General features: G+C 44.7%; 1 protein-coding gene across 6 annotated transcripts in view; it reads right to left on the bottom strand.

Annotated features, from left to right (window-relative positions):
- The window catches only part of dennd6b (DENN/MADD domain containing 6B), an 88,189-nt gene that overhangs the window by 14,094 nt on the left and 57,112 nt on the right, over nt 1-16,983 (bottom strand). For 2 of the 6 annotated variants that reach the window (XR_005462322.1, XM_038811626.1), the window contains exons 14-17: nt 16,235-16,299; nt 12,216-12,305; nt 11,233-11,286; nt 4,636-4,745 (exon numbers count right to left, since the gene is read on the bottom strand). Coding sequence is in view for 4 of the 6 variants with exons in the window: in XM_038811626.1 (XP_038667554.1) it covers nt 4,636-4,745; nt 11,233-11,286; nt 12,216-12,305; nt 16,235-16,299 (319 nt within the window). In the remaining 2 variants the exon portion in view is untranslated. Of the gene's footprint in view, nt 1-3,333; nt 3,505-4,635; nt 4,746-11,232; nt 11,287-12,215; nt 12,306-16,234; nt 16,300-16,983 lie in introns of those variants that run through there. The other 4 variants (XR_005462323.1, XM_038811627.1, XM_038811628.1 and 1 more) reach the window with 3 other exon arrangements.

The raw sequence follows: 16,983 nt of genomic DNA, 5'->3' as shown, positions 1-16,983 counted from the left end.
GGAGAACTGGAAGATAAATTTGGCCTTCCCCAAGGGAACATGTTCAGATACCTGCAAGTAAAGGCGTTTGCTAGGCGACAGGTAGAGGGATTCCCTTTGCTGCCCTCACAGGGGACGATGGACAGAGTGCTTTCGGGGGTGTGGGTCGGAGAGGGGAAGGTGTCTGACATCTATAAGGTAATGCAGGAGGTGGAGGAGTCGTCCGTGGAGGAGCTGAAGGCTAAATGGGAGGAGGAACTCGGGGAGCAGATAGAGGACAGGACTTGGGCGGATGCCTTGGAGAGAGTCAACTCTTCCTCCTCATGTGCGAGGCTTAGTCTCATCCAATTTAAGGTGCTGCACCGGGCCCACATGTCCGGGACTAGGATGAGTCGGTTCTTTGGGGGTGAGGACAGGTGCACCAGATGTTCGGGGAGTCCAGCGAAACACGCCCATATGTTCTGGGCATGCCCAGCACTGGAAGAATTCTGGAAGGGGGTGGCGGGGACGGTGTCGAGGGTGGTGGGATCCAGGGTCAAACCAGGGTGGAGACTCGCGATTTTTGGAGTTGCGGTAGAGCCGGGAGTGCAGGAGGCGAAAAAGGCCGGTGTCCTGGCCTTTGCGTCCCTAGTAGCCCGTCGAAGGATTCTGTTACAGTGGAAGGATGCAAGGCCCCCAAGCATGGAGACCTGGATCAGTGACATGGCGGGATTTATAAAATTGGAAAAGGTTAAATTTGCCCCGAGAGGATCAATACAAGGGTTCTATAAACGATGGCAGCCTTTTCTGGACTTCCTGGCTCAGAGATAGGTAACTGGGTCAATAGCAGCAGTAACTATTGCCCCGGGGGGTGCACTATTGTAGTGTTTATTCTGTATCTTTATAGTGTGTTAATTTGCGTTGTTGTTAGAATGCTGGGTTGTTCATGGAGATGGGGCGAATGTATATGATTGTTGATATTGTTGTTATTTTCGGTATTTTACTAAGGTGCGTCAATGTTGTATAAAATCAAAATTTTTCAATAAAAATTATTTCAAAAAAAAAAGAAACCAGTGCAAAGATCTGATGAACAGATAGTTAAGGAAACTAGAGAAATGAAGAAAAGATCCAAGATGTCACAGTTTAAGGGTTTTACAACACAGCACTGTTCAGTAAAGACAGACAAGCCGAGAAGAAGGCTGAGACACCAAAAGGATATTTGAAGTGGCTTTCAGGTTTGAAAGGTTTTACTAGTCTGTGGAACATGAGTTGAAATAACTATTGTAGCCATCTGGGATAGCCACTTACAACACGAAACATGGACGGTTGCAAAGCATAGTGGGAAATATGGACAATGTAAGGTTCAGGCAGGCTCAGAGCCTGAATGTATACTTGCGAGCGAAGAATCCAGACAGCATCAAAACCCCCAACCGATTAGCATTTTGGTGGCCCATCTCCGTGAGATAAAAGACTGATACTTGATCAAGAACTACCCAATTAATGGGGTCCAAACCTAAGGACCGCCCATAAGAGCGCAAAACTCCCCAAGGATAAAGAGAGACACTGCCATGTGTTCTATCTCTTTTGGACCTGGCACTCCAGCAACGTCCATCTCCAATTGCAGCACTGCCAGAAGCAAGTTCAAGTTCAATGCTCGCTACCAGACGGATGAGCCCAGCTGAGCAGCACTTACTTCTCCAGACCCAGTAGATCTAGATTCGAATAAAGGCCACTGACCTAAGCCGGGTGCCTGAAGTTAAGTACAGGTTGTCATAGTTGTTAGGTGTAGTTTAACTGGTAGTGTTTATGTTGCATGTTAATTGTGTGTGTAAATAAAGTGCCATTGATCTTGAACTAACTAACTGGTGTTTGGCTCTTTGATCGAAATCCGGTTGAACCTTGTGGTGGTATCATTTGATACCTGGCAACTCTGAGCAATATAATATTGAGATCTAAAGAAAGAAGGGCAGCCTTACTGACTGCCATATTTATAGCGAGTAGAAAAGGCAACACTATGGAAATCGAAGACTAGATTTCGGAATTTGTGTAAAAACAGTTCAGACAAAGAAAACCTAAAAGAGGGTGGTGTAAAATCCTGGACTGAATTCAATGTTAAAATGAAGCGGAAGCTTGGGTTGAGAGTCATTTGTAAAATCTGGACTGGACTTCAGAATCCAAACCCCTAAGGGAAAGTATAATTATTATTTTTTTTTAATTTAGAGTACCCAATTCATTTTTTCCAATTAAGGAGCAATTTAGCGTGGCCAATCCACCTACCCTGCACATTTTTGGGTTGTGGGGGCAAAACCCACACAAACATGGGGAGAATGTGCAAACTCCACACGGACAGTGACCCAGAGCCGGGATCGAACCTGGGACCTCAGGGCCGTGAGGCCGCAGTGCTAACCCACTGCACCACCGTGCTGCCCTGGGAAAGCATAATTATGTGAGAAGATTTTAAAGCATGTTTTTGGCAGTGGTGTTTGGAAACTCTCGCGTAACAATCATCTGGGGGATTCAGTGGAGTGTATGTATTTAACCACAGCCTATCTGTGTGCTTACAAGGGACAGATAAGACAATTGTATCTTAAGATATACTTTGCAATCCATGCTAATCTTTAAATCGGTATGTATGTGTTACGCTAACGAGTGGGTAAAGGGGTTTTGTATTATAATCCAATTTTTCCATGTTTAATAAATGTTTTTTTCTTGTTGTCAAAACTAATTCGCAGTCCTGTAACTCTTTTCCTACACATTTTAGAGAAAAACTAAAGTTATGGTCTTTTCAGCCAAGGTTCCAGCTGTAGGGCAGGAAAACAAAGCGAAATGCCGCATCTTCCACCTGGGACAGGAGGCTCTGGCAAGAAACTATACTTCAGGAGAAAAAGGGGTTCCTGCTACGGCCACAGCACAGATCGTTCTCCTGCACCGCCCAAACCTGCGACGATGTCATCTGGAGGAGGCATGTGGGTCAACTGATGACGGGGAGTACCAATCCACCAGAAGCAGAACCTGCAAAAAGTCTGAATCCAAGCATGCCGAGACACAGCCTGGACCTTCCCGAAAACCTGTCACTAACAGAACCAATTGGGGGAAAACAGCACCTCAACTGGAAAACTCGCACCAAGTCAACCTCAGATCAGAACGGCAACTCTCGTTAAAACACTGATGGTGTCCACATTGCATCAAAGACACCAACGATTACAGCAAGTGCTGCGAAGAAGCAGACGTCTAAGGTTTGCCAACAGCCATACAGAGAATAACAACCTCCAAATTGTCTGACTTAGTGACTTGTTTTTCATGTTACACTTGTTTAATGTGTTGGAGTGTTGGATTTAAAGGGGAAGGAAATGTTGTGTGTTTATAGTGATTTCTTACCAGCAGCACTGAAGCTGAACAGGACACTAAGATAATATATGCATGCATGGAGTCATCAAAGGAGATGTCATCGACCGTTTGCACAGGTAATTGTCTGAGTAGGTCTTCAGTCTGTGCTGAGCACATGTCCTTAATTAGTTGAATTTCTGTGGCCTCCTAGCCTCAATCCTGCAAATATTAATCCACAAAACCGTCCAGTTATAACACCAACTGGGATTGTAACAATGTGACTGATGGTTTCAGCAGCAGCAGCAGGAATAAAATGGGTAAAAGATTTTGGAGGTAGAAGTTGTCCACCATGGACAAGAACTGGATGTGGGATTTCAATTTCAACTCAAGGTAGAGCAGAATATCAAGGAGGTGCACCATAAGGTTTATTTGAAATGCCATCTTGAGTTGTGTGAAAAGAGTTAAGACCAGGAGCGAAGATAGAGGAGGCTGGATTTTTGTGTTGGGGACAGGAAACAGGAGTTAGGACTGTATCCGGGTCCTGAACACAAATCCAGGGCCGGGGATGAGAATGGTCACTTAGCTGGGATTTTCACATAGGATCCCCCATTAATTGGCTTCCTATCCAAATAAAAGTTATGGCCAACTTCTAAAATGGAGGGCCAATCAGAGGCCTTCCAGCTTGACAGGAACAGCAGCCTTTAAGGGGCGGTAAGTAACAGAGAGAGCGCTTCAATCTGGGGCCCCAGCCAACCAACTCTTTTAAAAGTTTAAATAAAAAACAGAAAAAGCTCAATTTTGGGTAGGGGACTGGGGGTGAATCCCTCTACAGGGTGCCCTTTTGCTGTATCTGCACCCAGGCAGGCAGGTAGAGCCTCTCGGCCTACCTGGAGGGCTGGCCCAAAGCCTGCTACTCGGTGCCAATGTCTAGGCAATTAAATTGTCCCCTCTTGGGTTAGGAAACTGGAGGTCAAATGCAAAATCCCAGTTGGCCTCCTTTCAGTGTGTTTGACAAGGCTCTTAATGAGCCTAATTATCTGTCCACCTTCTGGAGATGCTGATATCCTGAATCTGCCTTCATGTAAATGGCCAACACCGGAAACAATATTAGGAAATTGGCATGCGGACTGCCACCGGTGTTTTCAGGTCCTATCCACACCTTTGTTCCCGACCTCAGTGTGGCCCAAATATTCAGCCCAGAGTTTCTGACAAAGAGGATACAAAATGTCTTTGATCAAGTCACTGGTTTTCTAAACAAAGTGATTCTCCAATTCAAAATAATAGGTTTAATACTTCACAGCTCCTTTACTTGCAGTCAAGTTTGCAATTAGATTTAATGTCATGCTCTACCTGTATAATCCTATCCAATCCCCTTTTTGCACAGAGGTCAGTTGTGGTCCAGCATATTCCAGTGTCTTCATGAATTCTTCTTTGATAAAGGGGCGGATCTGCGGTGGGTTCTGTCAGAAAAGGCAGTAGAAATAATGAAATTTGCTTTCTGCTGGGAACGGCATTCTGAACTCTTAAGTAGGGTCTTATTACCTGCTCCCAAATCACCACCGCTAGCTCTCCATGGGAACAGCTCAAAGATTTACCATCCTAAGTTCCTCCAATACAGAATTCTGAGCTTCTGACTTTCACCTCAACCCACTAACTGATGAAGAATGGGGACATTTGCAAATCCTTGCACTGGCATTGCATACATCAATGTACCAGCAGTTCTGTCACGTCACTCATATTATTATTATGCTGCACCAACTTGCTCCATCTTTTAACATGATATTAAGGAGAGTGTAGCTGAGCACTTCAACAAATGTGAGGTGATCAGAGAGTGCCAGAATATATTTGTAAAGGATAAATCTGACAAACCTAACCAAATATTCTGAGGAGGTTACGAACATAGTAGTTAAGGGAGAGTCTACAAATGTTATTTTATGCATTTTCCAATGGCATTTGATTAGGTTCCACATGAAACTCTTGATAATAGGATGGGAAATCTGGCTTTGCCAATGACACTCACATCCCAAGAACAAAACAAAAAAATCAAAGTGGATGGAACTGGAAGCAAATCTTTGGGGAAGAGCGAAGTCATCCACTTTGGACTTGAGAAACAAAGATCAGAGTATTTTTAAATGGCAGGAAGCTAGGAACGGTGGAGCAGCAGAAAGATTTGAGTCGCTATGCCATTAAAAGTGGTTAGATACAAAAAAAATTTAAAAGGTTAATGGGATGTTTGCCTTTACCTAAAGGGGGATGGAATACGAAGGGATGGGAGTTATGCTACAACTGTAAAATGTGCTGGTTAGTTTTTATTTGGAGTTCTGCGTTTAGTTAAGAACACTGCATCTCAGGAAGGACACATTGGTCATGGAGGGGATGCAGTGCAGATTCACCAGAATGAAACCTGGGATAAAGAGGTAAAATTATGAGACTTATGGAACTCTTGAATAAAGCAGATTATGGGGAGTTGAAGGGTGATCTTTTAAGATGATTAAAAGATTGATAGGATAGGGGACTTACGGTGGCAGCTATGAAGGAGTAGGTCACTCATTTGGTGGCTCCCGCTCGGGTCTGAACTTTGGACCATTTTCCCCGATTTATTGTCGGTTCTGAAGTGGAAAATTGATGTCGGATACAACTGTGACAAGGAATCCTACATCAGTGCATGGAGAAGCGGACCAGGAGTGCTCGTAAAGGAAGAAATGGGCGAATGGAGAAGGCTTGGGCTGAGGCTGCAACGGGAGAAAGCATGGCGGAGGACCCGAGTTCTGGCTCAACGATCCAGCGGTCGACGGAGCAGCTGATGCAGTTCACACAGGGGGCTTCGCGAAGCAGAATCAGGACTGCTTGGACCCAATTAAGGAGTTGATTGCGCAACTGGAACTCAGACTGGATGCTCAAGATCGGGCGATCCAGAAAGTGGAGAAGGCACTGACTGAGCAGGAGGAGCACCAGGCTGCAGTGGAGTTGGAGGTGGGAATGTTGAGAGTCCAACAGAAAAGCCTCCAGGAGAAGGTGGAAGACCTAGAGAACAGGTCCCCCTGGCAGAACCTGAGAATCATGGGTCTCCCGGAGGGATCTAAAGGAACAGACACAGGAGCATACATAGCGGCTATGTTTGAGAAGCTACTGGGGGAGGGGACGTTCTCCCGACCCATGGAGGTGTACAGGGCGCACAGAGCGCTAGCGAGGAAGCCGTGTGTAGGTGACCCCACCCACCCCCCACGGAGCAATGGTGGTGAGATTCCACAGGTACCTTGACAAGGAGGGCTTTCTACGGTGGGCCAGGCAGACGCAGAGCTACAAATGGGAGAACAGCGTCTTGCATATATATCAGGATCTGAACGTGGACATGGCCAGAAGAGCAGGGTTCAACCAGGTAAAATCGACACTTTTTAAGAAGAAGGTAAAGTTTGGACTACTGTACCCGGCCCGTCTTTTGGTTACGCACAAAGAGCAACATTTCTACTTCGAGTCACCTGAGGAAGCGATGGACTTTGCGAGAAGAAAAGGGCTGGTAGCGGACGGAGGTGTTTGGACTGAACTTTGCTGCAGTGCTCATGTGTTTTTTCTTTCTTTCTCTTTTCTTCAGTTACTTTTTTTTTTAATGAAAAGTTTTTGTCTTTGGATGTTACTTGTAATGCCTTTTGTATTGAGTTGGGGTCTGCGGACGAGCTAAAATTTGCATTTGCACTAATGGGGGATGGAGGTGTGAATGTTAGATGTTTGATCTTCTTTTTGATTTTCTTTGTGTGTCTTTTGGGCAATTGGGTTGGGATTGTTTACGTTTGCATGTGTGTCCGAGCCTTGGGGGCTAGGACCCATAATGGTCAGTGGAAAGCTAGAGAGGCTGCCGGTGGTACTCGTGAATGTGTATGCGCCGAATTGAGATGATGTGGAGTTCATAAGGAGGATGTTGGGGAAGATCCCAGACCTTGATTCACATAAGTTGGTTATGGGGTGGAAACTTCAACACAGTCATTAACCCAGGGCTAGACCGATCTAGCTCAAGGACAGGCAGGGTGCCAGCAATGGCAAAGAAGCTAAAGGGGTTTATGGAGCAGATTGGAGGGATGGGGGGTGGACCCACAAAGATTTGGGCGGCCTAGAATGAAGGAGTTTTCCTTCTACTTGCAGGTGCATAAAGTGTACTCCCGGATTGACTTTTTTATCCTGAACAGGGCTTTACTGACAGGGGTAGTGGACGCGGAGTACTCAGCGATCGTGATCTCGGATCATGCCCTGCGCTGGGTTGACCTACAGGTTAGCAAGGAGAGTAGCCAGCACCCGCATTGGAGGCTGGACGTGGAACTTTTAGCTGATGAGGTGGTGTGTGGGCAGCTGACAAAATGTATCCAGAACTATCTGGAAGTCAACGACATGGGGGAACTTTTCGGCTGTGGTGGTCGGAGAGGCGCTGAAGGCGGTGGTTAGAGGAGACCTGATCTCGATACGGCTCACAGGGAGAAGTCAGACAGAGCAGAGACGGACTGACTGATAAAGGAAGTACTACACGTCGACAGGAGGAATGCGGAGACCCCAGAGGCAAGACTTCTAAGGGAACGACGGAGGCTACAGGTGGCGTTTGGCTTGTTAACTACAGGGAAGGCGGTAGTGCAGCTGAGGAAGGCGAGGGGGCAATCTATGAACATGGGGAGAAGGCCAGTAGAATGCTTGCGCAGCAGCTTAGAAAGCGGGAGGCGGCCAGGGAGATTGGGAAAGTAAGGGACAGAGATGGGAACCTGGTCGGAGATTCAGCTGGGGTCGATAAGGCGTTTGAGGAATTCTACAGCAGGCTGTATGAGTCGGAACCCCCAGCTGGACCGGAGGGGATGAGGCAATTCTTAGGGGGGCTGAAGTTCCCGAAGGTTTTTTAAAAATAAATTTAGATTACCCAATTCATTTTTTCCAATCAAGTGGCAATTTTAGCGTGTTCAATCCACCTACCTTGCACATCTTTGGGTTGTGGGGGCGAAACTCAAGCAAACACGGGGAGAATGTGCAAACTCCACACGGACAGTGACCCAGAGCCAGGATTGAACCTGGGACCTCGGTGCCGTGAGACTGCAGTGCTACCACTGCGCTACCATGCTGCCCGAAGTTCCCAAAGGTTAATGAGGACTTGGTAGAAGGGCTGGGGGCCCCGATCAGGTTGCAAGAGATAGCAGATGGGCTGAAGGCCAAGCAGTCGGGTAAAGCCCCAGGACCGGGTGGGTACCCCGTGGAGTTTTACAAAAGGTTCTCTGGGATGCTGGGGTCACTGCTGATGAGGACATTTAATGAGCAATGGGAGAGAGGGAGGCTTCCCCCGACGATGTCACAGGCCACTATCGCATTGATCCTGAAGCGGGATAAGGACCCGGAGTTATGCGAATCCTACAGACCAATCTCCCTACTAAATGTAGACACCAAATTGTTGGCTAAGATCTTGTCCTCAAGGATTGAGGACTGCGTCCCGGACGTGATTGCGGTGGACCAGACGGGATTTGTTAAGGGGAGGCAGTTGGCGGCCAACGCAAGAAGGCTGTTGAATGTTATCATGATGCCCCCAGAGGGTAGAGACGTAGAGGTAGTGGTCACAATGGACGCAGAGACGGCATTTGACTGGGTGAAATGGGATTATCTGTGGGACTGGATCAGGCTGCTATATCAGGGGCCGGGGCAACTGTTCTGACGAACAGGCTGACATCGGGCTATTTCAGGCTACACCGTGGGACGAGGCAGGGATGCCATGCCCCCTCTCTCCACTATTGTTCGCACTGGCCATAGAACCGCTGGCAATTGCGTTGAGAGCCTTAAAGGGCTGGAAGGGACTGGTCCGGGGGTGGGGGAGGCACAGAATCACAGAATCTCGCTATACGTGGACGATTTGCTCTTATATGTGTCGGACCCATTGGAAGGGATAGAAGAAATTATGGAGTTTCTGGGGAATTTTGGCCGGTTTTCGGGTTATAAATTGAACATGGGGAAAAGCAAAATGTTCACGATCCAGGTAAGTGGTCAGCTTGGGGGCATTGGTAACGGCGCCTCTGCCGTTCCCGCCATCACGGTACTCCACCAACCCCGTGGTGGTCGCGGCCCTGAGAGTCTGGGGACAATGGAGGAGACATGTTGGAGCAAATGGAACATCGGTCTGGTCGCCAATTTGCAATAAGCACCAGTTTGCCCCAGGGAGGTTAGATGGAGGGTCCGGAGGTGGCAGAGAGCAGGGATCGAGAGGATGGGTGATATGTTTATAGAAGGGAGCTTTCCCAGCTTGAGGAAACAGGAGGTGAAATTTGAACTGATGGGAAGGAATGAATTTAGGTACCTGCAGGTGCGAGATCTCAAACGCAGGCAGGTCTCAACCTTCCCGCTCCTACCACCAAGGGGGATACAGGATAGGGTAGTTTCCAGAGTGTGGGTGAGAGAAGGGAGGGTTTTGGACATATATAAGCTTATGGGGTCAGAGGAAACACAGACCGAGGAGCTGAGACACAAAAGGGTAGAGGAGTTAGGTGGAGAGTTAGAGGATGGTCTCTGGGGTGGATACGTTGAGTAGGGTCAACGCGTCCACAGCATGTGCCAGGCTCAGCCTGATACAGTTCAAGGTCGTTCACCGGGCTCACATGACAGTGGCCCAGATGAGCAGGTTCTTTGGGGTGGTAGACAGGTGCGCAAGGTGTCCAGGAGGACCAGTGAACCATGTTCACATGTTCTGGGCATGCCCGAAGCTTAGGGGATTCTGGCAGGGGTTTGCAGACGTCATGTCCAAAGCATTGAAAACAAGGGTGGCGCCAAGCCCAGAGGTGGTGATTTTCGGAGTGTCGGAAGATCCGGGATTCCAGGAGGAGAAAGAGGCATACACTCTGGCCTTTGCCTCTCTGGTAGCCCGGAGACGGATATTATTAGCTTGGAGAGACTCAAAACCCCCGAAGTCGGAGACCTAGCTAACTGACATGGCTAGCTTTCTCTGTCTGGAGAAAATCAAGTTCGCCTTGAGTGGGTCAATGTGAGGGTTCCCCCGGAGGTGGCAGCCGTTTGTCGGCTTCTTTAGAGAAAATTAACCGTCAGCAGGAAGGGTGGGGAGGGGGGCTGTGGGGGTAGTTTAGTGTAGAGTAGGAGGCTAGAAAAGGTGGGAACTGTGAGAGAGGAAGACGGCTTTTGCACTATGTTTATACTTGTGTGTACACTGTTTCTTCTGTTACTGTTATAAACCATAAATACCTTAATAAAATGTTTATTAAAAAAAAGATTGATAGGATAGAAATAAATTATTTCTTCTGGTGGAGGTGTTCAGAACAAGTACAATTAGAGCTAGGCTGTTGGAGGTACAACCTCCACATTTTTTCCACATAAAGTGCCGTGGAAATCTAGAATTCTTTTCATAAAAAGTTGTTGATGCTGGGGGTCAAGTGAGAACGTCACAATTGAAATTGTATACGGTTTTGTTAGGCAAGGGCATTAAAGTTTTTGCAATCAAGACGGGTAAATGGAGTGAAAATACCTATCAGCCATGATCTAATTGATTGGTGGACCAAGCTTGATGGGTCGAATGGGCTCCTCTTGTTCCTATGCAACAGGTTGCCTCTTGCTCCTGTGTACTATGCAGCATACCCCCGAGGGTAGCAAGCACACCACCGGCTGCAGGTTCCCCTGCAAGTCACATATCATCCACATTTGGAAATACACAACGTTCGTCTATCATTCTCAAACCAAATTCATGGAACTCTATCTGTCAGCACATGGACTGGAATGGTTCAAGAAGGTGGCTCACCACCAGAGTCCAGGACAATTAGGAATGGACAATAAATACAGCCATTGTCAGTGACACCTATTATTATGAATAGATAAATAATGATGATGTTCCTTCATTTCAAAGATTTAATAGCTGTGTTGCAGCTCAGCGTTTGCTAGTCAATAAATGGAATGTGAACACCACAATTTATCAGCAATACTCAGTTTTACCTTCCATGCAGTGATGGTTCTCTGAAGTGGCATCAGACTGGCAACATATCTCTCCTGAGAGGAAAGAAAAACAATTATGTACAGTATAAGTTTCTAGTTCCTAGGTACACCTTCAAATCGCCTTCAAAAGTTCCTGTTGGTTCAGTTTGTTTAAAACGATGTACACATAGAGGCTGGGCTGGCATCCTGCAGCTCTGGCAGTGATCAATAGCGTCAGAAAGGGAAAAACAAAAAACTGGGAGTGGGAAAGGGAGGGTACAGAAGATTAATGGTGGAATTATACAGGTCTGCATGCATTGTATTAATAAATACAGAAAATGCTAGAATTTCAATAGCATCTGTAGAGAGAGAAACAGAGGTAACTTTTCAGCTCAGTGGCCCATTGCCAGAATTGAGAGTACTTAGATATATAACAGCTTTTTAAGCAACATAGGGAAAGGACTGGTGGATAAGGAAGAAAGAACAAAAGGGAAGGTCTAGGTTAGGCTGAAACGAGAGATCAAATGGCCAAAGGGTCTAATAGTACAAGGCAAAAAGGGATCATAGACTTTACAGTGCAGAAGGAGGCCATTCAGCCCATCGAGTCTGCACCGGTCCTTGGAAAAAGCACCATACTTAAACCCATGCCTCCACCCTACTCCGTAACCCAGCAACCCTACCTAACCTTTTTGGACACCAAGGGCAATTTAGCACGGCCAGTCCACCTAACCTGCACATCTATGGACTGTGGAAGGAAACCAGAGCAGCCGGAGGAAACCCACGCAGACAGGAGGAGAATGTGCAAACTCCAAACAGTCATCCAAGGTTAGAATTGAACCCGGGTCTCCAGTGCTGTGAGGCAGCAGTACTAACCACTGTGCTGCCCCAGAATAGATAAGTATAGGACCCCAATTTAGAAAATGCAGTTAAAGACAGTACTGGTAATAAATCCACACAGATCATTTTGTATTTATGTTCATCCCAAAGAGGAACAAATTGCTCACCAGGGGAATAATGAAACTCTGAGTCAGCTCCAGTAAATGGAGACGGACAATGACACTCTGCACTTCTGCTGGTCGTTTTCTTTGAATACCCTGGAATTAATTTGACAGATAAAGAATAGCAAAAAAGTCATCAGATTATAGATATAAACAAGTGAAAATGTTAAGTAAAAACTCGAGTGCCTTGCAGCTCCGAGGACTGCAATTTGGAATGAAAATGTCAAATTTTCATGTTTAGTGCCAGACGCAACAGCTTCTCCTTATTTACCCCACCAAAACACTTAATCATTTTTAATACATATTTACATTTCCCCTTAACCTTTTCTGCTCTAAGGAAGTATAATCTGAGCTTCTCTAATCTTGCCATATGCTGAAGTCTCTCATCCCTGGTAAATCACCTTTGTATTCATTCTGCAACATTTTCTATTTGTTCATGGGATATGGGAATCGCTGGCAAGGTCAGCGTCTATTGCCCATCCCTAATAACCCTCGAGAAGGTGGTCAGTTGCCTTCTTAAACTGCTGTAAACCATACCCATGCATTTAATTCACTCAGTCTCTCTCTCCTTGACCTATTTCTAGGTCCTGGTAAACCTTTGCCTCTTATTCCTCTGGGAATAGATAAGTACTCATTTAATAAGCCTGTCAATTTTGCATTAAAATCTTGCCTGTATCTGTCTTTAATGGGCCTGCATTTCCCTTTGTCACCGTTGCCCTTAACATAGTATATAGTTGCTCTGTTTAGGGGGTTATTTATAAAGAGTGACATTAAAAAAAACTAAATGCAAAGAAATATGTAGAGGCAATTTTTAAAAAATCAATAAATAACACTCATAATAAAGGGTGGCATTAGTCATCCAAGAAGTGACTAGGGTAAAAAAAACTCCAGAGTGATGGGGTTTGTGTGATATTGTTGCTCATGTAAAGGATGCAGGAGAGAGGGGGTTTACTGTCAAAGTAACCTTAAATTAGATCATACACACACCAGTAAGGTGTTGAGAGATTTATTTAGTCTAGTGGCAGGGGCATCAAACAAGCAAGTTGATCAATCCTGGATGGTGCTGGCCCTGCGAAGTGTTGAGGGGGCTGCATCCATTCAAGTGAGTGGTGAATATGCAAATCATACTCGTGATTTAAGTTTGGTAAATGCTGGAGAAACCTTGAGGGGTTAGGAGATGAGCCATCTGTCAGAGTACCTAGGCTTTATTTGAAATTGTAGGCATGCTGTAGATATAGCTGATCAAAGTTCAACTTCTGGTCAGTGTTAGAACATAGAACATAGATCAGTACAGCACAGAACAGGCCCTTCGGCCCTCAATGTTGTGCCGAGCCATGATCACCCTACTCAAACCCACGTATCCACCCTATACCCGTAACCCAACAACTCCCCCCTTAACCTTACTTTTATTAGGACACTACGGGCAATTTAGCATGGCCAATCCACCTACCCCGCACATCTTTGGACTGTTGGGTTGATAGCCCAATGTTGATGGTGGAACCACTGACGATCAAGTAGGCTTTCTAGTCTCCGATTACTCCCTTCTAGTTACTACCTGCCACTTGTCAGCCAAGCACAGATGACGAATTGTCATCTCAAATAGAAATGTAGCCATTTCAGAGACATAGCCACAGGATGCAAAGGATGGGACCAGAACATTCACGGGTGTATGACATTTCAGAAGGAAAGGAAGCTAGGAAAAGGGGTGGGGTAGCTCTGTTAATTAAGGATAATATTAGTACAATAGTGAAAAATGATCTTTGTTCTCAAGATCAACTTGTAGAATCAGTTTGGGTAGAGACAAGAAAGAGCAACGGTAAGAAATTGCTTGTGGGAGTAATTTATAGGTCCCCTAACAGCAACTACACTGTGGGATGAAGTTTCCAGGAAGAAAAAATGGGGCTTGTGAGAAAGTACAAGGATGATTTTTAAGAAACAATTATGTACATTTATTGGATGTGGGCATCACTGGCTAGGCCAGCAGCATTTATTGCCCAACCTTAGAGGCCCTTCATATAGACTGGATGAATTAGATTGACAAAGTTAGCCTGGAAGACAAGTTGAAACTAGTATTTTCAGGACAGTTTCTGAGAGCAACATGTTCTAAAGCCAACCAGAGTAGGCTGTTCTGGACCTGGTTTGCGCAATGAGAAAGGATTAATTAATGACCACATAATAAAAGTAGGTAGCAGCAATCATAATATGATTGAATTCCAGTTTCAATTTGAAGGATTGAAGTGTGGGTCTAAGACTAGCGTATTAAACTTAAATAAAAGGAATTATAAAGATATGAAGATAGAACTGTCAAAAGTAAACTGAGGAAGTAGATTAAGAGGTATATCAGTAGCGATGCTGTGGAAAATATTTAATGAGATATTTTACAATACTCAGCAATGGTATGTTTCAGTGGGAAAAAAAGACTGGGGAGGTGGAGTGGAGAGGATGCATCTTTCGTGGCTAACAATTGAAGCTAAAGATAGAATCAAATTGGAAAAAAAAAAACTTACAATTCCGCCAAGATTAGCGGCAGGTCAGAGGATTGGACAGAATAAGAAGCAAAGAATGAATAACAATTTAAAAGGAGGAAGAAAAGACTTACAATTCTGTAAAGGTTAATGGTAGGTCAGAAGATTGGATAGAATGAGAAGCAAAGAGTGACTAAAAATATAATAAGGAGGGAGAAATAAGGAATATGAGATAAAGTTAGCTAGAAATATAAAAACAGATAATAAGAATGAAGGTTATGGAGGCAGACAGAAAAGTAGAGGCCACAATCAAATCAGCCATGCTTTTATCAAAGGTCGGAGCAAGCTCAAGGCCAAAAGCCCGACTTCTACTTTAAATTTGTATGTACCCAAGTTGTGGGCTGCTTCATTGGAATCATCGATGTCGCAGCTAGAGATGGTTGAGGCGAGAAATCTTCCACAAGGACACTTGCGGTGATGTTCTGAGGTTGTAAACAATCACACAAACTTTCTTTTCTTTCAGCATGTGTCCAGTCAGTGAAGGGTTTTCCTTTTTACCCCTCCTTGATTAGTTTTTCTAGGGTTTCTTGGAGCTATACCTGGTTGAATGTTGCCTTGATTGGAAGGACAGTTATTCTCCTCTCTCCCGAGGCATCTGGTAAGGCAGTGGAATAGTCACATTGTCGCTGGACTAGTAATCCAGAGACCCAGAGTAATGCTCGAGGGACCAGAGTTCAAATCCCACCATGGCAGGTGGTGAAAATTGAATTCAATAAAAATCTGGAAGTAAAAGTCTAGTCTAATGATGACTAATGTCCTTTAGGGAAGGAATCTGTAGTCCTCACCTGGTCTGGTCTGGCCTACATGTGACTCTAGATCCACAGAAATGTGGTTGACTCTTAAATGCCCTCAGGAATGGCCCAGCCAGCGTGTCCATGTACAGTACAACAAAAAAGTGGGTGCAGCAAAAGTTAGATTTGTTTTGAAGAATAGAGCAAACAAAATTGGTGTTTAAAAAGCTAAAACTAATAATAATGTAAAACATAGAAAAGAGAAAGGCAGCCAAAGAGAAAGACTAGAAAGGCAGGAAAAGGGTCTGCCAGAAATTTTACAAATACATAAAACAAAAAGATTAGATCAAATGACAGTAGGAATCAAAAGATCTAAAAGGAAATTTTTATGTGGGCATAAATACATGGCAGATATTAAATGCAAATTTTGCCCTGGTTATCATAGAATGTCCTATTCAATGATGGAAATTAATTCCACGGTAGATTTTAAAAGAGAATTACTCGAATATCTGGGGGGGGGGGGGGGGGTCACAATTTAAATTGAATATGCCTTCTTTCAAAGAATTAGCACAGGTATTTCTGGCTGAATGTCTTCCTTGTGCGCTATGCCACATGATTCTACAACATAATGATGGGAACGCCTTTGACCTCAGTATCTTCCAGGATAGGGGGAAAATAAAGTTCCTGTGGTCTCATATCTTATCAAAGGAATCAATGATACATTCCAAGATTATTAACATGGTCTCACATTAAAACAATTATGATTTACCTTTAAAAGTCGTTTAATAAGTGTCTTGTCCTTGTGTAAAAAAGTTTTGTAAGACGTGTAGATGCCTATAGAGGAGAGAAAATATGTTTTAAATAGCTTTTTGAGAAGATATAAAATACCTAAAAACTTTCATCTGGGCTCACTTGGTACTTGCACACTCGGAATTCCTGTAGCTGCATTTTGTAATATTTTCATGTTGACATTTTGCCCATTACACATTCTTTTGTCCATTTTTTCTTATGGATTTTGTCCACATAATTTGCACTGTTGGTGTGCAATCGGCTCACCAAGTCACCACAAATCACAAAAGATAACTTTGTATTGTCATTGAGGACACAGTAGCTTTATGGCTATGTACTGAACTGGTAATTCAGAGGCCTGGGTTAATGATCTGCAGACGTTAGTTCAAATCCCACTATGGTACCTGGGGAATTTAAATTCAATTAATTAAATAAGTCTGGAATAAACAGCTAGTAATGGTAATGATAACCATGTAAACTAGGAAATCTTCATAAAACCCCTTCTGGATCACTAATGTCCTTTTTTTAAAAATCTGATCTCCAGATCCACAGTAATGTGCTGACTCTTAACTGCCCTCTAAAATGGTCTAGGCAATCGACCCAGTTGTATTGAAGGTGGCGGCTCACCATCACCCTCTCAAGGATAATAAAGGGTGGCCAATTGATGCTAGTCTTGCCAATAATGCCCACATCCCATGAATGAATATTTTCTTCTCAGTAACTAAAATC

The sequence above is a fragment of the Scyliorhinus canicula genome, chromosome 11, assembly GCF_902713615.1.
Source record: "Scyliorhinus canicula chromosome 11, sScyCan1.1, whole genome shotgun sequence".
Classification (NCBI taxonomy): Eukaryota; Metazoa; Chordata; class Chondrichthyes; order Carcharhiniformes; family Scyliorhinidae; genus Scyliorhinus; species Scyliorhinus canicula.
Note: the sequence above shows the minus strand (reverse complement) of the source record. Positions and strands in the feature narration are given on the sequence as shown.